The 24,727-nt window shown below is 39.7% G+C and overlaps 1 protein-coding gene across 1 annotated transcript; it reads left to right on the top strand.

Moving 5' to 3' along the window:
- Positions 1–7,940: 7,940 nt before the first annotated feature.
- On the top strand, positions 7,941–24,160 carry LOC145004013 (exopolygalacturonase-like). The gene is made up of 4 exons (XM_078962918.1): positions 7,941–8,160; positions 22,684–22,998; positions 23,091–23,600; positions 23,694–24,160. The coding sequence occupies exons 1-4, from the start codon at positions 8,026–8,028 to the stop codon at positions 23,940–23,942; spliced, it is 1,209 nt and encodes a 402-aa protein (XP_078819044.1). The 5' UTR covers positions 7,941–8,025; the 3' UTR covers positions 23,943–24,160.
- Positions 24,161–24,727: the final 567 nt, after the last annotated feature.

The following is a 24,727-nucleotide window of genomic DNA, read 5'->3' as shown; positions in this document are numbered from 1 at the left end:
AGATAGAAAGAGAAAAACATATGATTAGCATCATTGTTAGGGAGTGGATCTTTCTCAATATTCTTAAAGCACTTGAACGGAAAATCCATAGGAGTGATCAGAAAGTCGAGTTGAGATTCAGCAGTATTATATAGATCGAAGGATACCAAATGCTTTAACCAATGAGTGCTCAGTTCATTGACTGCCTCCTTCTGAATTCTTTTCAATGTCCACGAAGGAAAGAGGGACTTCTGAGTTCTGATTTGCAAGAGTAGCTTTTTCAATCTCAGCTTCAGCCTCCTTAGCTTCTAAGTCTTGTCGAAGATTCAAAAGATTATCAAGTTCTTTATCGAGTTTCTTTCTCACAAGCTTTTCACCTTCTTCTTCTTCTTCTTCTTCTTCTTCTTCTTCTTCTTCTTCTTCTTCTTCTTCTTCTTCTTCTTATTCTTATTCTTCTTCTTCTTCATCAATTACTTTCTCTTTTCTTTTAGATCCAAAATCTTCATTATCCTTTTGATCCTTAGTGTTTGGTTTTGGTTTCGGTTTTTGCTTATTTCGTTAGTTGGTATGGAAGGCTTTTGCTTGGACTTGTTTTTTTTATCTCTCCCCTTATTTCAAAAGAGCATCACTCTCTGAAACACTTTTAATTTTATTGAGCATCAAAAAGATAGATTTGATTTTGTCTATAAGATGTTGTCGTACCAAGACAGTAAGCACTGAACCACATGTCTCTACCAGTCTTCGCAGATATTGATTGGCCTCCGAAACATACCTCTTGATAACAGTCTTCTCCGATTCCAAATTGTCTAAACGCTTGTTGGTGTAGTTCAACTTTCCTGAAAGGACATTAGCTTTTTTAGTCTTCTGAGCCAGTTTATCCATGAGGTTGTTCTCATTAACAAGGTCTTTCTGAAGTTTTTCAATCTTAGACACCAATGATGCATTGAACTCGGAATTATCAACATGGATTTCAGATCGAACTTGTGAAAGCGCCTCTTTTTTCGATTTGTAGGGTGGAGCCAAGTCATGCAATCACATTATTAACATTCTCAGTGTTCTCATCAGAAGAGCATCAAAACTCAGTCATGAACTTGGTCACTTCATCATGTAGTTTTTTTTGACTTTTTTGGTCACTTATGAGATAGTTTTCTCTGATGCTTGGATAATATTTGTAGATTCACCAAGGGCTTTTGTATTCTCCTTCATAAGCATCTCAATTGTGGCTCGGTGGAACTTCAACATAAACTTATAATTGGATGAGGATTTGGAGGACTCCAAAATCAAATCCAACTTTTCATTTAACTATTTGAATTGTCCTTTAGTCGTCGGTGTTTCATCATCATCACTATTTTGATTGGTGGTGAAAGGGCTGAAATTAAAATTTGGAAATTTCGTTGATCATTCCCAAACATAATATCTGGACTGTCATCACAGAATGGTGAAGTGGTAGACATGCCTTGATCTAGAATGACGCCCATATTGACATTAGCTCTCGTATCAGATACGTTAACGTGAATGTTAGAAGTGTGTACCTCCTCTGAAACGGATTTGGTTACATTGACTTCAGGTGCACTGGTAATTGTTGTTGCTGTTGTAGTGGATTCTGTAAAGAGTGGAGTGGAGAATGGAACAAAGATCTGAGGGAGTGAAACTCCAACAAAAAATTATACGGGTAGAGGAGCGATGGTGATCAGAATCGTGGTAGTTGTTAGAGAGGATGGTGGAGTATGCATCTGAAAGAAATTAGAAAATGGAGTAGAAGAAGTGGGTGGAGTGGATACCTTTGGAATATGTGTAGTTGTAGGTGGTTCTGAAGTGGCAGTTGTGTCTTCTAATTCATTATGAACTGGATCCTCTTGAACATCAGTGTGAGTTCTAGATTCCGAAGCCTCCTAAGCTACTGGAGAAAGTGACCTCGGTTTTCGAGTTGTCTTCTTGACTGTCTTCAGAGTTTTAACAACTTTAGAAGGGGTAGCTTTCAATTTTCACTTTCCTCCCCTCTTTGGTTTGTTAGCTTCTTCGAGTATCTTTCAGGATTCTTCTATTATGGGGCGAACACCCGATGAGGACTGTTTGCGATATTCAGTCACAATCACATTATCTTGTGGAACTCTTTCCAACATCACTCCAGGAATAAAACCAACAAGAGATGAATTTGGTTGGATTGGACATCATAAATGAATAAGTTTTCAGAATCGGAATAACAGTAATCACCGAATCTTCCAACAATGGAACCTGGTAGTCATTAAGAACACGCATAACAATAACAAACCAAAAACGAGTACATGAGATCTCAATGTTGCGTGTAAATGAAACTTTTGTCTGAATTAGTTGAATCCATAAAATAGAACCAAAGTTGAGATTTACTCCATGGTAAAGGGCATAAATAATAGTGTAGAACAGCCAACTTGCACTGTCAGAACCTACATCTCTTTCAGAGAAACCCTTAAACAGAAGAGTAAACAAATGATTCCACATGTGAGGTAGAAAAGTCTTCCTGAACTTTGACAATAAGGACAAATGCCCATTGTAACCCATTGTAACCTATCTGGAAAAGTATCTCGATGAGTGCAGATGTGGAAATTGATTCTGGGTCTACGATTTCTTCAGTTGTAGCAAGACCTAAAATTCTACAAAAACGAGATTTATAAATCGAGGTCTTGTGAGAAGCTACCTAAAAGTGAATAACCTGATCCTGTTGATTGTTGGTAGCAGACAAATATGCCTTAGAAAGATGAACCAAAGGAACATTGTCCGCCATGGTTAAGGCTTGAGCCAGTGGCGAGAACCTTAGGCACTCAATCACGGGTCTTAAGGTTTCATTGTAGTGAGATAATTCAAGATCGAGAATGAGATTCTGACTAGGCTTGACGTTCAACATGATGAAAGATATGGATTGATCGGCGAATGAAGTGGTTTCAGGTGATCCAGCCATTGAAACAACAAGGAAGATGATGAATAATAGAGAGAAAAGGGTTTTTGCCTTGGAGAGTTTTGATTATCGAGTGAGCGATGAGAGAAAATAAACCATCGAAAACCATTATATATATCATGAGTGGTGAGAGAAAATCGGCGCTTGACGTTCCTATATCCTATAAAAGTACACTCGGAAAGCATATCAGCTCGTCATGCGTTAGATGACGTGTAACTGACATGCATCATGTCAAGAATTTCAAAACAACACACTTAATTTTAAATCCTTATCTCCAATAAAGCACCTTTTCAGTGTCAATTTCGTAATAATCAGTCAACCAACCATAACTTGTTTTCTGAATAACAATAACCAACTGGAATTAGAACAAAACGTTGAAAAATCATAAAGATTTTTGTGCAAGAATGTGTTAAAGAAAAAGAAATAAGGCAAATTTAATTTTTTGGATTCATTGATGTCAAATAATATTGACATGGAAATTAGATGGATCCCGGGCAACGATCTCTTCCTTCGGAGTGAAGAGAGACTCGGAAGTGCTTGTGTGGTTTCCCGTAAATTACAATCATCTACTTATTAAGAAATAGTCAAAGGCTTCTTTTAAGTAGGCTATAAGGATGGCTTAAGCTTCAACAAAATTTTGAAATTCAACATAATTCTGAAGATCTGAAGACGTACTTGTTTGATCAATGTAGCTATAATAACAAGTAAGGTGTGGATATAATTTTAGTGACAAAATATGATAAAAATCTTAGGAAAAATAAAAACTGGATCTTGTTGGCAAGAAATGTCTTAGGTCTAGAACATTTCATTAAGATCACTAAAAAAGAAAAATGAGATTTCATACTTGTAGTGTCACAAACCAAAATGGTTGTATACATCAATTCATTGGTGAGAAATACTACAACACATGTGCTAGCTAAAAGGGATGAAGTAGAAGACGAGATAATAGGGTAGAGATCACCGAAACTCTCACATCACCGAAGGAAGTCACCTGTTTTAAAAGCCTTTACAGTGAGACCAAATGGGTCAAATGTAACAAAAATAGAATAATCAACAGTAAATTTGTGCATAGAGACGAGAGTTTTGACCATTTTATTTGAGAGTAGAACATCATTTAAAGTAAGACGGTTATGTGAGTGCGGATTTTTTTTTTGACCAATGTGAGTGACACGAAGTATAACACCATTACCAACCATAATAGATTTAGAGTTACAAGGTAGTAGGGAAAGCATGTTACCGGAATTAAAGGAAATATAAGAGCTCGCCCCGAAATCCATGTAAAAGTTGTTGTCAGTAAGTGGTTGAAATGACATAGCTTGAAACACCGATGCTAATTTTGTGAATTTTGGTGGTGTAGCTTGTACATGGTCCCCAAAGGAAGAAGACGAGGGTGATTGCTGTTGGAAATAACCCAAATGTGAAGCGGTAGAGAAGCGTGACGGTTTAACTCAGGTTGCTGGCCAGCAGTAGGCTACAAGGATTGTTGGCTGAGGTGCTATAGTGGTGATGGGCCGAAGCTGGAAGGCTGCTGATGTATAGCAGTCGCTAAAGCAGGTGGCAACGACAGGAAACACTATTGTTGGGGCATAGGTGGTGGAACAGCAGCATAAGAGAGTTGCGCATGTGGCGAAAAATAGCAACAACGAGTCCGAAAAATCCCTGATAAGGCGCTGATGCAGGTGCATTACTCAACACGCCAACAATGGTGTGTGGAGGATCTGGTTGCCAATTTGGATTGGAAGTTTTACTTGCATATTTTTTAGCATTTCGATTCTTGGACCACCTGTTTTTGTTTCTTCCATTTTTGAGGAAAAATACAAGGTAGACTTTGGGACATCATAAAATGAATAGCCGATTATTAGGCAACCTAACGTGATTCATGCAGGATAAGCATATTTTTGGCTTCCAAAAAAGATGGGAATGGCTTGGAATTGGTAATTACATCGATAATTATGTGATATGATGGAGGTAATTTTCTTAGTATTTACATTACCAATTCTATTTCAGTAATATGAGAGTCCACATCTTTAAGGTCATCAACATTATTTTTAAGAGTATAACAATACTCAGTGATAGAGTGAGAACTTTTCTTTGTTCTTCTAAACTAATCTTGGAGCTGCAGCATCCGAGACATTTTGTTGTTACAGAAAAACCCTTCAGTCTTATCCTAAAGTTCTTTGGCAGTGCAGTCATCGCTTTAAATAATTTGAAGTAGGCTGGGATCACATGTGCTGTAGAACCAAGACTTGATTTGGGAATCAACAGATAACCATTCTTCATCATCGTTTCCTGAAGGCTTAGATTTTTTTGAGATATACCCATAACACATAGTACCACGAAACATATTGGAGAAGATTTGTCTCCACAACTTGTATCTTGAACCATCCACATTTAATTTAAAGCTGAAGTGGTAGTACACGTTAGTAAGAGAATAAACCATGGTTAATGTAGATGGAACCGTTGTAGAGGAAGAAGCTGGAATAGTGGACATATATATATATATATATATATATATATATATATATATATATATATATATATATATATATATATATATATATATATATATATATATATGTCTATATATATATAATGATAAGGGACTGTACACAAAGTATCAAAATACATAATAAACTAACACAAACAAATAGATATTGTAGTTTCCTTTCTCTAATTAATGTTTAATTTGTATTACAATTTTAATGCAACCAACAACTCAACATTCCTAAGAAAGTACATTTTTTAATGAGATGGATGTTCCGTTTTGTAATGAACATAAAATATGGATTCTCATGTAGAGCGAGTACTTTTCAAATAGCTTTTCATTTTGTTTTATTCCAATTAGTTTTGTTTTGTCGATCAATAGTTTTGATTTTATTTGCAAGATAGCTTGGTAACCATTGGAATGACAACACTTTCTTTGAGAAAAAGATGTTAGTTTGGATCGTTGTTATGTGGGCTAGAGAGTTTCTGTATAAATATACGAGATACGACCTTCTAAAATGCATATATGGTTAGTTATTTATCTTTCCAACATCATAGTTTTAGTTTAATGATTGTTGACATTTTTCTTTCTTTGCATCGACCAACTTGGCAATCCTTTTCTTATCATTTGACATAGCTTTAACATGCCATTATGATGTAATTTCATGTGGTATAAGAGTACCATGATCTTGAAATTGTTTAAGTTCAAGTCTCTTGTAGTAGAAAAAATTCATTATTTATTGTGTTTGTTTTTTTAGTGATGACATGATAGATGATAGAGCTGCTATACTTGATGTTGGGGACAATATCTTTATAATGGAATCATGTACGTTACTTCTTTAACTCTTGTGCAAGTGTTATGTATTGAAAATTTCCAAACCAAGGGTTTTTTTTATCACTTGTTATTTCTTTGATATTGTTATTATCTATGTATATTATCATTGGGTTACAATAATTCTTATTCATATGTACAATACTTGTGCTTCTTGTTGAATGCAACAAAGATAGGTCTCTAAGAATGGTTATGGTAATGTTACCTAGTTTTTAGATTTAAAAAAAAATATATTTAAAAAAAAATTAATAAAAGGACCTGCTTGCATAATAAAAACATGGCTATATAGTCAAACAAGAATGTACTTAAAGTTGCAAATTAGAACCCAGTTGCATACATCAAAATCGAGATATACAATGGTACAAAAGAGATTGGGCTGAAAAGAAAAAACTCGGTTTTATGAGCTAAAACTGCGCTCTAATCTCCTTAAATGTACTGCTTTTTTTTTTTTAGAAAATGGTGCTCTTGTAAGCCTAAAAGCACCCGGTTTTAGAACCAGATTGTATTTTGTTTTTCACATAAGACTCGTTGGTCACAGGACCCGTTTGAAAACCTGAGTTTTTAATTGATTTATCGGATCCTATATGTCTTTTTGTAAGTATTTCATTACCATTATAAAATCATTTTTATTATAGTATTATGTGTTGGAAATACTGTCCAATTTTTAATATTGTTAAAAAATATGCCCAAATGGAGAAAATTTAATCTCATTTGTGTCTTATTATATGTTTTTGTAATTGCTATAGCTAGCTTGGGACTAATGACGATGGATTTGATAAGCATACTATAAAAAATGTGTGATTGTTTTTAATTCAAACATAATTACACCCCTTTATTCTATAAGCATTGTTCAACAAATGGGGTACATGACCACCCAAAAATTTCATGGAAAAGAAGTGGAACAATAATGAACTAAAACTCAAGTCTTCAAAACAAAGCCCACTCGCCCATGCAAAGCATGGGAAACTACCCTAGTTCCTAGTTAAAATATGTATTTGAAATATATATCTACTTTGGAATATGAACCAAAGACATAAATTTGGATGTATCGTTCTTGGTTTACCATTAAAAAAAGAAACAAAAAAAAAGAAAAAAAAAAAAAAAATCCTTATATAAAAATCGTGAGTCAAGTCAGATCGGTAATTAATGGACCTGCTAATTATGCCAAATGGATGCGTTTGACCCCTATTGAGGTGGCTCATGGCTGCCATATCTAATTGAAAATTATTAGGTTTACAAAATATAATTACTATATAAAATTATAAACGTAACAAACCCCACTTTGAAACTTGTAAGTTGACCCCTTTTGTAATAAAATAAAAGACCTCTCTCTTATCTTTTAAATAATACATTACTTTAAGGCGCGCGGTTTTGTGAAACTTGCTATATGAAAACCAAGATTTAACTTAAGAGGATAGCCATCGAACCCACATATTTATGGAGATACTTTTTTGTGCTTTATTTTATGGTGTTTATCATTTCCTACTTGTTAGGATCGTAAGTCTCATATTTGTGGTTGTAAGTTTTCATTAATTATTATTTAAAACTTGACCCGGCTTGTCATTGAGCCTAGTTTTCTAAAATTTGGTCAAAAATGATCTAATAATACAATATGAAATGCTTTCCAAATATGTTTAGTAAAATAATGAAAAGATAGTCCCGTATATGACCTTGTTACCTACAACTTAGGAAATCATATCTCCTATATATAAATTGTCTCCCTTGACATCTCTCATTACTTCTTTAGAGGACAACCAAAAAATAAAGCCCACAATCAAATAACAAGAGCTTCAATAAAATGTATACAGAAAAGTCGATCCAACAAGCAATATGTTGCTTGTTTCTTATAGCATACATTGCAAGAAGCCATGCTGCTGTTGTCAACATTAAATCCAAAGGCGCTAAGGGCGATGGCATAACCGATGATGGCCAGGTAATAATGATATCCATCAATTAACTTTGTACGTTTCTTATTTGTATATATAGATATAGATCTGCAAATTGTCTTACTTCAAACTTGTGTCGGATAATACCACCGAAAGTTTAGTCCCTGATCATATTCAGTAATAAAGAACAATAAGAAAACGGGGTCAACACCGTTAATCGTTATAATGAGTCAACTCCGGGTAATTTAATCTTTAGAGAGAAACACTTAAATTGGTTATAAGGGATCTGAATATATATTTTTGGAATTTTTACGCCATGAGGTCCTGAAAAAGATCAGTCAAGGATTATCTTTAACGGTCAACGCTGCCGGCAAACTACCACCCGGCCAGCAGCTTTCCAAAAAAGTCGTCCACGATATAGACGACGTTATCATCTACATCATCAAGTTGACTACACTTTAGAAAGTTGAAGATAGTTCCTGTAGCTCTAAAACGTTGCATAATGATACTAATGGTTTTGAAAACTCCATATTGGTCCGTGAAATATTCGAGGTTGCTCATTGTGCTTCTGATTAGTTTCATATTGGTCCATGTACCTTTGAAAGTGTGTAGTTTGGTATCTTTAGATTTAAAGGTTGCATTTTGATCCCAAAACTTCTGAAACCCAGGTATTTTAAATAATTTATGGGTTGGTCTATGTACTTTTGGAAAGTTACAACTAGACCTATCATTTTTCATGAAATGTTTTTTGACCCCTTAAAGGTATCCTACACGTATCCTACCGACTTCAACCCTTCTGGATCCTAGCATATGCTCAATTTTTTTTTTCTAATTCTTCCCCGATTTTTTGTTAACATATGTTTTTCATGGAATCTACTTGTTCATATACGACTGACCACTTATGCCCACAAATTATAATATGTGGAAAACAATGATTGAAGACTTATTGAATCAAAAGATTTAACAGAGATTTTAGAGAAAAAAGTCGTAAAACCTACACAAACATACAAAATGTCCGGAATAGAAATGAACAAGAAAATTGTGGCACAAATCCAAATAAGCAGGAAGGCCTTTCTCACCCTTTCTAATATACTAGGCGAAACAAGTGTAGGTGAAAGACTGAAAGCCTAGTAAATTCTATTTTTTGATCAATCAACATAGTTCACCACTCAACACGTAAGAATCTCTTAGAATGGTAGATATATTTATGGATCTATAAAGCAATTTCATTCTAGTCGGTCTTAATCAAATATTCAATATAAAGTCTGTACTTTGTTTGACCCATCAATCTTTCGTTCTGGATTGAATCAGACACTGAACTCTAAATTAAAGAAACTAGAGTATGCTAAAAAAAGCTCAATCTTTCAATCTGGAGTGACCTTTCATAAGTTGTTTTTTTGGATGACTCAACAACTTACCCTTACAGAATGATAAGAACAAATTAAAGTGAATAGGTTTGGTAGCTCTACATAGATTTTTCTCTTTATCCATTTGTATATGTTCAAAAAGGGGTGTGTATCTCGAAATAAGTGGGGTTATCAGTCAAGAAGAGGCATGTATAATGAAAGTATCTTGGCCAAACAAAAAGTGGTTGAACCACAAACTTCAAATTAATACATTGATTTAAGAAGCAATAGTGAAAAATTTGATTACATAGATCTACAAAAGTACCTTACCCTTAGGCTTACAAAAAAAGAAGTCCATATAACAGTAGTAACTACAACTTTGTCCTTTTGGGATTACTAGCTTAATTTGCACAAAGAGTACCTATGATAGGTTAAAATCAGATACTGAACTCTATTTAGAGCCAATGTTCTCCATTTTTAATGAAAAAAAACCTCAATGCCCCTTTGATCCTTATTACTGTGTTTATATGTTACGTACTTCAATGGCCATCAAGTCTTTTGAAGACAATGAAAGAAATTTTCATTGAGGTGCGTCGCTCCATGCCACAAAAATCTTTTTGTTGGCTTGGAAAAGCATTTTGGAACCTATTAATTTAGGGCTTTGGAATTGGTAGGTTGCACGCCTCCAATCTATTGTTGCTAGACAAATGGTCGGAGATACAAAATGGAAAACAAATCTATTTTGTTTAATGTTTTTATAGCTATTCATGGTAGTGGCGATATATTATCCTTATTAGGTGCTCCTATACATTATGTGAAATAGAACTTTATCTTAAACCAAGTTGATAAAAAAGTTTCATAATATTTATGAAGCTATTGGCGTTCTTGATTACATAAACAAATTATTTGACGTATTATATAGATAAAAAGAAATGTTTTGATTGGGGAAAAATTTATTTTATATAGATAAAAGGAGTTCATCCGTACACAATATTTTGTCTCTATACACAGCAATTTACTTTATATAGATAAAAGAAATGTTTTAAAGCACCAATTGTTGTGTATGGAGAAAAATTATTGTGTACGGATGAACTCCTTTTAGATTGTGGTTTGTAAAGCTGTCGGGGGTGGTTTCATACTTGTCATAACCACCTAAGCTCCACATATGGTATATTTTTATTTAACATTGTAAGGAAAAGAGAAAAGATTGGTTTTATTGCAATGTAGAAGACATGAAAAAGAACGTAAAAGTAGGAAGGATTTGTTTGCACAGCATGTTAAGGTGGAGGGGAAGTGTAACCACAACATGTTGAGCTCCAACTATGTTTTGTGGAAGGCTTTTTTCCATCCACTCCCTAATGATGTCATAAGCCACAAGGGTTAGCACAAAAAAGTTCCAAAGATAGTAATATATATATATATATATATATATATATATATATATATATATATATATATATATATATATATATATATATATATATATATAAAAGGGAGGGTTCATGCGAAAATGCAAATAATTTGCGAAAACGCGAAAACAAGAAAACCATATGATATTATGTCACCTCAACATTATATTTTGGAAAATAATTCATCCAAACTTTGAAATACATGATGATAATCGATGATAGATGATAGACTATTTCATATTAGCAAAGAATGATTTTTAACATTTTTATTATGAAAACATGAATTTAAAAATGATTAAGGACGTGAAAAAAATATAATTATAAAAACCGTCTTTAAATCTATATTATCATAACACCATCTAATGTAAACTTACTATCTTTAATTTATTGCTAATAAAATTATTTTTTTATAGTACATGTATCTAATTTTCATAAGATAAAAGCTGTTTTCGCGTTTTCGCAGGATATTTATATTTTCGCATGAACTTACTTCTATATATATATATATATACATATATATATATATATATATATATATATATATATATATATATATATATATATATATATATATATATATATGGCTTAGGGAATATGTGGCTGTTATGTACCTAATATTAGGTATAAAACCATCAAAAAACAAAATAGTTTTAACTAAATGCAATCAAATCTCTGTAGCATCTTTCTTGTATACTTTATTAGACTAGATGATACGATTTGTACATATTTTTATGGAGTTTCAAATATTTAATTTTGCACTACAAACCATGTATAAGAATACATTATCAACTACCTATAAGCTTTCATATTCAAATTTAATATAGAAAACTATAGTGAAAGATTGAAATTATTCATTAAAAACCCAATAAACTTCTTTCCATAACACATCCAAAAGAACCATGCAAATATACATATGATAGGTGTCAATCAAAGTTATGAAGTTGACTAGAGGTCTAATATAAACAAGACATTCGAAATACATAGATGTTGTGTAACGACCCAATTTTCACATCAAAATTTTTTTTTGTTTAAAAACGTTACTTTAGAAAATATTAATAACTAAAACATCATTCGAACATCCATAATATAAACTGAACCATGTCTGAAAACGAAAACATACAACTAATCAGAATATCAGAGTATCAATCCCAGAAAAGCTCGTAAATGCGGAAACCGGAGAGTGTGTGTGTGACATGCTGCTACCGCGCCGGCTCCTTTCCCCTAGCTGAGGAGGTACCTGAAACCGTAAGCACAAAGCTTAGTGAGTTCCCCCATAATACCCCATACCATGCAAGCATATAACAAACAACATTCAATTAGGAGATACGGGCCACGCCCACACTCGTGAAGATACGGACCCCGCCCACACTTCGCTTTCTGGGAGATACGGGCCTCGCCCACACTCGTGAAGATACGGGCCCTGCCCACACTTCACTATCTGGGAGATACGGGCCTAGCCCACACTCCACTCTCGGAGAGATATGGGCCTTGCCCACACTCAACCGCCAACTCATATCATACAAGTATCACACAGACAACAAGTATAGACAACTATATCATACTAGCATATATCATAATCAACTCAACTAAGAGATACGGGCTCGGCCCACACTCTAATACTAATGTCTCGTCTATACGGGCCGACCTTGGTGCCTTAGACCCGTTACTACTGGAAGGAAACTCACCTACTACTGCTGCTGCTGCTCCGGAAACTCCCCGGCTGTAATTCCCACAATATACTTAATCATACACTGCTAATTGTCCTTTGGGTAAAAAGACCATTTTACCCTTGGTCTAGCCCTAAGTCAAATCGGAGTCAACTTTTAGTTGACCTGACTCGCGGAGTGGATCTCCACTCGCCGAGTCCCTGTCCAGACAATTGTCCCGGGTCCCTGATTCTACTCGTCGAGTTAGGCTATGACTCGACGAGTTCATCTTCTAAACTGACATTCAACTCCTTCATCCTACTCGCTGAGTTGTATGAACAACTCGTCGAGTTCATCTTCATCCGATGAACACTAATGCTAAGACTCGCCGAGTTGTATGAACAACTCGTCGAGTCTGTTCTTGATCTATGAAGATTGCCTTGGACTCGCCGAGTCAGGGCATTGACTCACCGAGTCCCAACATGGGTGAGTTCAGCTCCCAACTCACCGAGTCACCCCCTGTGACTCACGGCTCAACTCGATACATCATAAAGGGACCATTTCGGTGACTCGCGACCAGACTCGCCGAGTCACCTATACGACTCGCCGAGTCGCCGCCATGCATCCACCAAATACACCGATTTGCTCGATTTTAGTCCATGCCATTCATAGATCTGGACTTCTAGGACACAAATCACATGTAAAGTTTCCAAATTTACGTGTGGATATTCACCCATATGAATTTTAGGGCTCAAAATGCCTTAAAAGGGTAGATCTAGGGCTAACAAGCAAAATGGGGCCATAAAGCTAACAGATCTGAGCTCCTGGAGCTCAATCTTTCCTAGATCCAGAGACCAAACATCTTATTACGACATATAATGCACATACAAGCTTGGGGATTTGACCAAGAAAGACCCAAATGAAGTTTTAAGCATGGAATCATGGGGAAAACGAGTTATACCTCAAAGGAACTGCTGGAAGAACACAATAGTTGCTTGGTTCGCTTTCCTTCTTCTGGATCTACTTCTTTCCTCCTTCAAAACCTTCAAAAACACCCACAAAAGTCTCAAACTCTCAAGGAACGACTTAGGACGAGGTATACAGGGCTCTAAGGGTGAATGGGGGCTGGCTTGGGGCAGTTAAGTCGTTTAAATAGGGTGCAAACCCCTGAAACTTAAGGTTTCATCCAACAGCGGCGACTCGCCGAGTCCAGGATATGGACTCGCCGAGTCGCCAACTTAAAACGTGACCTGGGTCGCGTCTCTACTTGGCGAGAAACCAGGTTTACATACCAGAAACCAGGTGCTACAAATCTCCCCCACTTATTTTAGACTTCGTCCTCGAAGTCTGCTGCTCGATCCTGAAACAGCTCGGGGTAATGCTCCATCATCTCATCCATTGGCTCCCAAGTCCATTCTGAACCCTTGCGGTGCTGCCACTGCACCTTCACTAATTCCACTCTCTTGTTCCTCAAATCCCTCGACTTCCTGTCGAGGATTGCGACTGGGCGCTCAATGTAATTTAGGTTGTCATCAACCTGAATATCCTCCGAAGGCACTACTGCTGAATTGTCCACTAAGCACTTCCGCAACTGAGAAACATGGAAAGTGTTGTGGATCTGGCTGAGCTCGGCTGGCAGATCCAACATGTACGCCACCCTGCCCACCCGGGCTACGACCCTGAACAGTCCGATGAATCGCGGGCCCAACTTGCCCCGCTTCCTGAATCGAATGACGCCTTTCCAAGGCGACACCTTCAGGAGAACCATATCCCCGACTTGGAACTCCAAATCGGATCGACGCTTGTCGGCATAACTTTTCTGCCGACTCTGAACAGTCTGAAGCCTACTCTGGACCTGCTGGATCCTCTTGGTCGTCTTGAGCACCACTTCGGTGCTCCCCATGACCCTCTGGCCAACTTCACCCCAGCATATCGGGGTCCTACACCTCCGTCCGTACAGAATCTCGAAGGGAGGGCAGTTAATACTCGCGTGGTAGGTGTTGTTGTAGGAGAACTCGGCCAGGGGAAGATAGGTATCCCAACTACCACCGAAGTCTAGCACGCATGCCCGTAGCATATCCTCCAGAGTCTGGATGGTCCGCTCGCTCTGGCCATCCGTCTGCGGGTGAAAGGCGGTACTAAAATGCAGACGAGTGCCCAACTCGTCATGGAATTTCTTCCAAAATCTGGAAGTAAAACGCACATCTCTATTGAGATCACCGATACTGGCACCCCATGTCGTGCCACAATCTCCCTGATATAGATGTCGGCTAATTTTTCGGCCGATATGCTCTCCTGAATCGGAATAAAGTGAGCACTCTTGGTCAATCTATCCACGATGACCCAAATCGAATCCACTCCACGTGCGGTCCTGGGAAGCTTCGTAATAAAATCCATCGTGATATCTTCCCATTTCCACAGTGGAATATCCAACGGATGCATCTTGCCATGCGGTCTCTGATGTTCGGCCTTGACCTTCCTGCAGGTCAAACACCGCTCGACGTACCATGCCACATCCCGCTTCATGCAGGGCCACCAGTAATCCGGACGAAGATCCCTATATATCTTCGTCGCCCCGGGATGAATAGAGAATCGGTACTTGTGCGCCTCCTCCATCAAAATCTGGCGCACGCCTCTGTGATACGACACCCACACCCTACGGTGTAGTGTCAAAAGTCCTCGGCCATCATAATCAAAGGAGGAAACCTGACCCACCACACGCTCGCTCTTCCGATGCTCCTCCTTGATAGCCTCCTGTTGAGCCTCCCGAATCTGCTCCAACAGGGAAGTCACCACGGTCATCCTCAAGCAGACGTCCCTGATCGGCGCTGCCTTGCGGCTAAGCGCATCGGCCACCACATTGGCCTTCCCCAGGTGGTAAAGGATCTCGCAATCATAATCCTTCACCACGTCCAACCACCGACACTGCCTCATGTTCAGATTCGGCTGGTCCATGAAGTACCTCAAACTCTTGTGGTCCGTGTAGATGGTACACCGAACCCCGTAGAGGTGATGTCGCCAAATCTTGAGGGCAAAGACCACCGCCCCCAACTCCAAATCGTGCGTCGGGTAGTTCGCCTCGTGAGGCTTGAGCTGCCTTGAAGCGTAGGCAATGACATGCCCCCTATGCATCAGTACTGCGCCCAACCCAGAAACGGACGCATCACAATAGACCACAAAATCCTCTACGCCCTCTGGCAGGGCTAAGATCGGCGCCTCACACAATCTCCGTCTCAGTGTCTCAAATGCAGCCTGCTGCTCGGGTCCCCACCGAAAGACCACGACTTTCTTCGTCAGCCGTGTCAGGGGTACGACTATCTTGGAAAAATCCTGGATAAATCTCCGATAGTAGCCCGCCAATCCCAGGAAGCTCCGAATCTCAAATGGAGACTTCGGGACCTCCCATCTCATCACGGCCTCGACCTTGGCCGGATCAACCAGAATCTCGTTCTGGTTGACGAGGTGTCCAAGAAATTGCACCTCGCGCAACCAAAACTCACACTTGGAGAACTTGGCATACAAGCTCTCCCTCCTCAGGGTCTCCAATACCTCCCTCAGATGCTCCTCGTGTTCCTCCCGAGTCTTGGAATAAACCAAGATATCATCGATAAAGACTATCACAGACCGATCCAACATCGGTCTGCATACGCGGTTCATGAGGTCCATGAACGCGGCAGGAGCATTGGTGAGCCCAAACGGCATCACCACGAACTCATAATGACCATAGTGCGTCCGAAACGCGGTCTTCTGCATATCCTCCTCCCTGACCCTCATCTGATGATAACCCGAACACAAATCAATCTTGGAGAACCAAGATGCCCCCTGAAGCTGGTCAAATAGGTCATCAATCCTCGGAAGCGGGTAACGGTTCTTCACCGTTACCTTGTTCAGCTCCCGATAATCTATACACATCCGATGCGACCCGTCCTTCTTCTTTACAAACAGAATCGGGGCTCCCCAGAGTGAACTGCTCAGACGAATAAATCCTTTGTCTAGCAGCTCCTGCAGCTGCGTAGACAACTCCTGCATCTCGGGAGGGGCCAACCGATACGGTGCCTTGGCTACCGGAGCCGCGCCAGGGACAAGGTCAATCCTGAACTCCACCTGTCGCTCCGGAGGTATCCCAGGAAGCTCCTCTGGGAAAACATCTGCAAAGTCTCGAACCACCGGAACCTCGCTCACTGTCGCCTTACCCGCCTCCCGGGTATCCATCACATATGCGACATATCCTGCGCATCCTTGCTAGAGGTAGCGCCTAGCCCTCGCAACTGAACATATAGTGGGTCCACACTGAGGCCTCTCTCCATGAATCACTAGCTCTCCCCCGCTTGGGGTCGTGACCCGCACTAGCTGCTGCGCGCAATCTATCACCGCCCCATTGGGGCTCAGCCAATCCATGCCTATAATCACCTTGTTCCCACGCAACGGAATGGGAACCAAATCTACCAAATAGCGCTCCTCAAACAAACGCAGCACACAATCTCGGAATATCATCGATGCTCACACCGATCGATCGTCAACGATCTCCACTTCCAAAGGGCAATCTAACTCGCCCGATGACTCATGAAACTTCTTGCTAAGTGCAAGGGAAACAAATGATCGGGATGCTCCTGAATCAAATAACACTTGAACTGAGAGGCCGTTCACATGGAACGATCGTAATGCATACATATACATATAGAGCACATATCAATATCATAACATCATAAAAAAAAAGGTAAAGGGAAAGAATCATACCCGTCACCACATCGGGTGCGGCACGTGCCTCCTTGGCAGTCAACTAAAATGCCCGACTCCTCAACACTGGAGCCTCTGCCTTGCCCTGCCGACCATCCGTGATCCGCAGGGTCGTTGGAGCTGGCGCCTTCACTGGCGCTGCAACTGTCAACTGGGGGCAATTGGTCTTCTTGTGGCCCCTCTGGTTGCAGTGAAAACACAGCAACTCGGATGTCTGAATAGCTGGAACTGGAGCAGTACAATCCCTAATAAAGTGCCCCGTCTTGCCGCACTCGTAGCAGCCTCCTGATCCCATCCTACATGCCCCCACGTGCGTCCTGCCTCATTTCCCGCAGCGGCTCGATCCTGACTGGCCTTTCGGCCTACTATCTGACCCCTTGGGCTTCTTCCTCGAAGCCCCTCCTGCCTGACCGTCCTCTAGTTTCCGTTTCCGGATGTGCTCCAAATCTATCTCCCTCTCCCTCTCCCTGGCAATCATAGAGTCCAGGGTAGGGCAAGCCGAAAAGCTAACATGCTCCCGGATGTCCGCTCGTAGCATATCATGGTAACGAGTCCTCCTCATGTCCTCATCACCGGCATACTGGGGCACCAATAAAGCCCTCTCCCGGAACTTGGCGGTGATCTCCGCCACAGTCTCCGTCGTCTGCCTCATGTCTAGAAACTCCCTGGCCAGCTGCTGAAGCTCGACCGCCGGTGCAAACTCTGCCCTGAACCTGGTCACAAAGTCCGACCATGTCATTGCCTCGATAGCTGAGGCTCCCAACGAGTCACCCACTGACTCCCACCAATCCTGGGCTCGGTCTCGTAAACACCCTGCTGCGTATCCCACCTTCGACCCCTCGGGGCAGAAGCTAGTCAACTGGGAAGACTCGATATCTGCAATCCAACGCCTGGCGACAATGGGGTCCTTCACCCCATGGAAATCCGGCGCACCACTGCCCCTGAAGTCCTTGAAGGACAGTGTGCGAGATCCTGACTGGCTAGAGGCTAAATCGCTCCTGAATGCCCGTAGGCGATCCTCCATCAACTCCATGATCCCTTCCTTGATCGACCCAAAGAGAATGGGGGTCGACTCAAGGATGCCCCTGGTGATCTCCGACGTGATGAACTCGCGTAGCCTCTCATCAATCGGCTCGGAGCCTGATCCCGAACCTGACCCCTCTCCTGAATCGCCATCTGTCGGTGTCGATCGAAGTACCACCATTCTGCAATACATCACAATAATCATTAGTGATACTGCTACTTTCTGAGGGATCTCAACTACTTACAGGTTCCCTGGTCTTATCTTGGCCTTCCTTGGTTCGGGTACGGATCCTCTGCTTTCAGTAGTACGGGCCCATACTACCTTCCACATCTATCCGTACCTTCTCCAAGGAATTCCTCGACTCCACCAGATGCCCTTCACTACTGCTGATCACAACTATACTCATCCTAGGCTTGCCCTAGGGAGATCTCTAATTCTACTCTAACCAGTCCTCAGCTGCTGCAGGCCTCATTATAATGCCAATTGGCCATAACCCGAATGCCATCACATGTGACGAGGCTCAGATAATCCTTCGAGTACCAGACTCGTCCCTACAACGGTTGGACTCAAACAAGAGCTGCACAGTCGGATCAAATTCGGCACTCTAAGATTATCCAATCCTGATTACATGTGACGTGACGCATTCGACTAATGGCTAACTCCCATTATTCAGAGTCCCACGAAGCATGAAGCAAGCAGCATTCAGACAAGGGTAACAATCTTAATTAACTCTATCCACTTCCAGGAACTGAGCTAGCATATAGTGCTAAGCTCATACTACCAGGCATAACCTATTCAGGCTATCCTACTTACTGTCTACTTCGTAACTAGCATGCAATTTCTCATACAACTGAAACACGAATGGTAGGCACATAAGGCATCACTCCTAGATCCTTAGTCCTATTCTAGCATGCGGTTCTACGAAAGCTGATAAACATAACATAAACTTGTATGGGTACTATGGGGAATACTTACTTGAGCTCGGCCGGTCGCGCACATCACACACTTCGCTCTTTCTTAAGACTCTTTTCTAAATTTTAGAGAACATTTCTTTTAGAAAATCTTTCAATCCCTCGATTTGAGTTCAGACACTCCCGAAGACGTGTCCGAATCCCTCAAACCAGGGCTCTGATACCAACTTGTAACGACCCGATTTTCACATCAATTTTTTTTTTGTTTAAAAACGTTACTTTAGAAAATATTAATAACTAAAACATCATTCGAACATCCATAATATAAACTGAACCATGTCTAAAAACCAAAACATACAACTAATCAGAATATCAGAGTATCAATCCCAGAAAAGCTCGTAAATGCGGAAACCGGAGAGTGCGTGTGTGACATGCTGTTACTGCACCGACTCCTTTCCCCTAGCTGAGGAGGTACCTGAAACCAAAACTGAAACCGTAAGCACAAAGCTTAGTGAGTTCCCCCATAATACCCCATACCTTGCAAGCATATAACAAACAACGTTCAATTAGGAGATACAGGCCACGCCCATACTCGTGAAGATACGGGCCCCGCCCACACATCGCTTTCTGGGAGATACGGGCCTCGCCCACACTCGTGAAGATACGGGCCCTGCCCACACTTCGCTTTTTGGGAGATACGGGCCACGCCCACACTCGTGAAGATACGGGCCCTGCCCACACTTCACTATCTGGGAGATACGGGCCTAGCCCACACTCCACTCTCGGAGAGATACGGGCCTTGCCCACACTCAACCGCCAACTCATATCATACAAGTATCACACAGACAACAAGTATAGACAACTATATCATACTAGCATATATCATAATCAACTCAACTAAGAGATACGGGCTCGGCCCACACTCTAATACTAATGTCTCGTCTATACGGGCCGACCTTGGTGCCTTAGACCCGTTACTACTGGAAGGAAACTCACCTACTACTGCTGCTGCTGCTCCGGAAACTCCCCGGCTGTAATTCCCACAATATACTTAATCATACACTGCTAATTGTCCTTTGGGTAAAAAGACCATTTTACCCCCGGTCTAGCCCTAAGTCAAATCGGAGTCAACTTTTAGTTGACCCGACTCACCAAGTGGATCTCCACTCGCCGAGTCCCTGTCCAGACAATTGTCCTGGGTCCCTGATTCTACTCGTCGAGTTAGGCTATGACTCGACGAGTTCATCTTCTAAACTTACATTCAACTCCTTCATCCTACTCGCCGAGTTGTATGAACAACTCGTCGAGTTCATCTTCATCCGAAGAACACTAATGCTAAGACTCGCCGAGTTGTATGAACAACTCGTCGAGTCTGTTCTTGATCTATGAAGATTGCCTTGGACTCGCCGAGTCAGGGCATTGACTCACCGAGTCCCAACATGGGTAAGTTCAGCTCCCAACTCACCGAGTCACCCCCTGTGACTCATGGCTCAACTCGATACATCATAAAGGGACCATTTCGGTGACTCGCGACCAGACTTGCCGAGTCACCTATACGACTCGCCGAGTCGCCGCCATGCATCCACCAAATACACCGATTTGCTCGATTTTAGTCGATGCCATTCATAGATCTGGACTTCTAGGACACAAATCACACGTAAAGTTTCCGACTTTACGTGTGGATATTCACCAATATGGATTTTAGGGCTCAAAATGCCTTAAAAGGGTAGATCTAGGGCTAACAAGCAACATGGGGCCATAAAGCTAATAGATCTGAGCTCCTGGAGCTCAATCTTGCCTAGATCCAGAGGCCAAACATCTTATTACGACATATAATGCACATACAAGCTTGGGGATTTGACCAAGAAAGACCCAAATGAAGTTTTAAGCATGGAATCATGGGGAAAACGGGTTATACCTTAAAGGAACTGCTGGAAGAACACAATAGTTGCTTGGTTGGCTTTCCTTCTTCTGGATCTACTTCTTTCCTCCTTCAAAACCTTCAAAAACACCCACAAAAGTCTCAAACTCTCAAGGAACGGCTTAGGACGAGGTATACAGGGATCTAAGGGTGAATGGGGGCTGGCTTGGGGCAGTTAAGTCGTTTAAATAGGGTGCAAACCCCTGAAACTTAGGGTTTCATCCAACAGCGACGACTCGCCGAGTCCAGGATATGGACTCGCTGAGTCTCCAACTTAAAACGTGACCTGGGTCGCGTCTCTACTCGGCGAGTCGGACCTATGACTCGCCGAGTCGGACCAATGACTCGCCGAGTCCAAGGCTAAAATAGGAAATGTTCGAATAAGATTTACATACCAGAAACCAGGTGCTACATGTTGGGGATAAATTATTAAATTATAAATAATATAAGCTCAAAAGCAATAGGAAGAAGTTAACAATGAAAAAAATTGTGTTTTTTCTAATCAAAATGAAGTCAATTTTGATGGTTCTACACCTAGTATTATATACATGACAACTACATATTGACTTTTTTCATATATATATATATATATATATATATATATATATATATATATATATATATATATATATATATATATATATATATATATATATATATATATAATTACGGTTTATTAGATATTACAAACTAACGTAAAATTCATACATTTTAAGGTTGACTTTTCCATTTATCTATTTTTCGAAAGCACCCACTCATTCGATCTATAAGTAGTTCTTTTTTAACGCTACAAATCAAAACATTGTTCAAAACATCATCACCCATTTTATTACTACAATCTGCATACTATATCGTCAATGCGAAAATACATTTTTCAACGGCCGCGGTTGCAACGGACAACACCAAAGTCAAATTTAAAGATTTAAAACTCATTTAAAGATTTAAAAATCATCACATGTTTCCAATGGAACCCTATAAGCACAATTAAAAATTTAAATCTAATTTCACCAACGACATAAAAAACAAACAACAAAAAGTTATCACTTTTAAATAGATAAGATAGTTCCAATAAGGTGAATAAATGATTAAGCTACACTATGTACAAGTTTACACACCCACATATGTGTATATGCATGGTTCTAAAAAGCGCGACGCGTGGTGTAGCCTTTACGAAAACATTCAAGACGGGTTTGTGAAGTGTGACGTCCAAATAACGTGTCAAGGCACACCTTATTGTGTTATCACACGGGTTTTTTTCAATGCGCGTGTTTTTTTTTGTTTTTTTATCGGGCCTAAAATAAATAAGTTTTTGTTAATTTTTTTCTATTAGATATTAATATAACACTTTTAAAAACTTCATATATTTGATAAAATTCAATAAATATATGATTTATATATTTTAATGTATATAATATAATCACTCCTTGAAAAAACTCACCAAGGCTAGACATGACTTAACTTTTACCATGTTACCAAGCCACGCTTTACGTTATTTAGAATATTGTGTATATGTTCTTAATATAACATGACAAAAAATTTTGATAAGTTGACCTTAAATTGTATGTTTATATTTTAGGCAATAGTGAGTGCTTGGAACGAAGCATGTAGAAGAGAAGCACCAAGCTCAGTGTTGATTCCACCAGGGACCTACATGGTATTTCCTCCTATTGATCTCATTGGCCCATGCAAGGGTCCAATTAAGATCAAAGCCACCGAAGCCATCATCAAGGCCCCACCCGAGCTTGAAAAGTTCACAACCACATACTGGATCGCCATAAGGAATGTTAGTAAGTTGACTATGATCGGTGGTACTTACGATGGCCAAGGAGAACAAACTTGGTTGCAAAATTTATGCCCGGATGGGGGGCCAGGACCTTGCCCACTTCCAGTCGTAAGTGTTTTCTTTTCTAATTAAAAACTAGGTTCATTATTTCAATATTATCATATGCCATCTTTAACCATATTCTCCTTTCCCTTTCTCAGAATCTTCAATTCACTAATGTCACAAATTCATTGTTGCAACACATAACATCTACCGATAGCAAATTCTTTCACATGAGGTTATCTTTATGTGACAATACAAGACTTGATCATATCACCATTTTATCACCGGTAAACAGTGTCAACACAGATGGAATTCAAATCGGGCGTTTAAGCGGTGTCAACATCACAAACTCAGTAATGAGAACGAATGACGATTGCATTTCAATAGGTCAAGGATGCAGGAACATCCGTATCAAGAATATTATGTGCGGACCAGGAGATGGCATAGGTATTGGTAGTTTGGGAAGACGCGCAAATGAAGAACCTGTACAAGGAATCTGGATCAAGAATGTCACCATGACAGGCACAGAAAACGGACTCAGGATAAAGACTTGGCCTACATCTTTCCCAGGAAGTGTTAGTGACTTGCATTATGAAGATATCATCATGCACAATGTGTCATTTCCCATATTCTTCGATCAACAATTTTGCCCTTTGAATAACTGCCAGGTATCATACATAAATTAGACAATTTAGTGTTTGAACTTAAGTGAATGAGTACAACTTAGAAAATTTAATATAGTTTCTGTTTACGACTACTAGAATGGAACTGCATCAAACGTGAGCATATCGAATGTGAGCTTTAGGAATATCAGGGGAACATCAGCAACTAAGGTGGCATTGAAGTTTGATTGCAGCGCAGATGTACCATGCAAGAACATAAAGGTGGCTGATATTAATTTGACGTACGAAGGACCTGAAGGAGGACCTGCCACCTCGGAGTGTGCTAACATTAAACCCAAAGTCGTCGGCCATGTTGTTCCTCCAGCTTGTCCAGGTGGGCCAGATTAAAAATAATATGATCTACTCCATCGACCGGAAAAGCACATGCTGCACATGGGTGCGTAATGGTGGAATTCTATGAGGAAATAAGTAAATGAAATTTTTTACACAATTCCGGAGACATTTCTACATAAATGTACATTGTATGTGCTGGAGTATTTCGTATTCTATATTTCTTCTGTTGACTATTCATTGGTTATTAAATGACTGTTAAATGGGTTTGTTAATTCTTCAAAACTTCATTCATAAAAGTTACTTTTATTTATAGAGGATTTTATTTAATGTTTCTTGTTTTATCGTATATGTTTAGGGTGTGGAAAGAAAAAACGAAAACGAAATAAAGGTCCGAACCAAATAAGATTTGGTTCATTTGATTGAACTTAATTGGTTTCTGGCTTGGTTTGGTAGTGGGTATTTGGGTTTAAGGTACCGATTAAATCAAATCTTATTCAGTTCAGCTTTCTTCGAATATAAATTTTTCATAATTTCTATTTCAGTTTTGTTATTATATTGCTAATTGTGATTTCGTTAACGTTCTTAATTATGTCATTTGAGTAACGTTCTTAGTTATACTATTCATTGTTTACGTTTTATTTCAACTTTTGCTAATGCTAATTATTGCTATTTAATAAATGTTTTGGAGTTCTTGCTTTTCTTTGATTAACAATAAAACGTTTTTAATAGTGAACAATTACTTACAATTTGTTGTAGGAAAAAGACCAATCGAAGTGACAGTTGAGAAACTTCAATTCTTGAAAAGAGTTCAAGTATCTCCAAATATTGTTGAATAATAT

The sequence above is a fragment of the Lactuca saligna genome, chromosome 7, assembly GCF_052625555.1.
Source record: "Lactuca saligna cultivar CGN05327 chromosome 7, ASM5262555v1, whole genome shotgun sequence".
NCBI lineage: Eukaryota > Viridiplantae > Streptophyta > Magnoliopsida > Asterales > Asteraceae > Lactuca > Lactuca saligna.
Note: the sequence above shows the minus strand (reverse complement) of the source record. Positions and strands in the feature narration are given on the sequence as shown.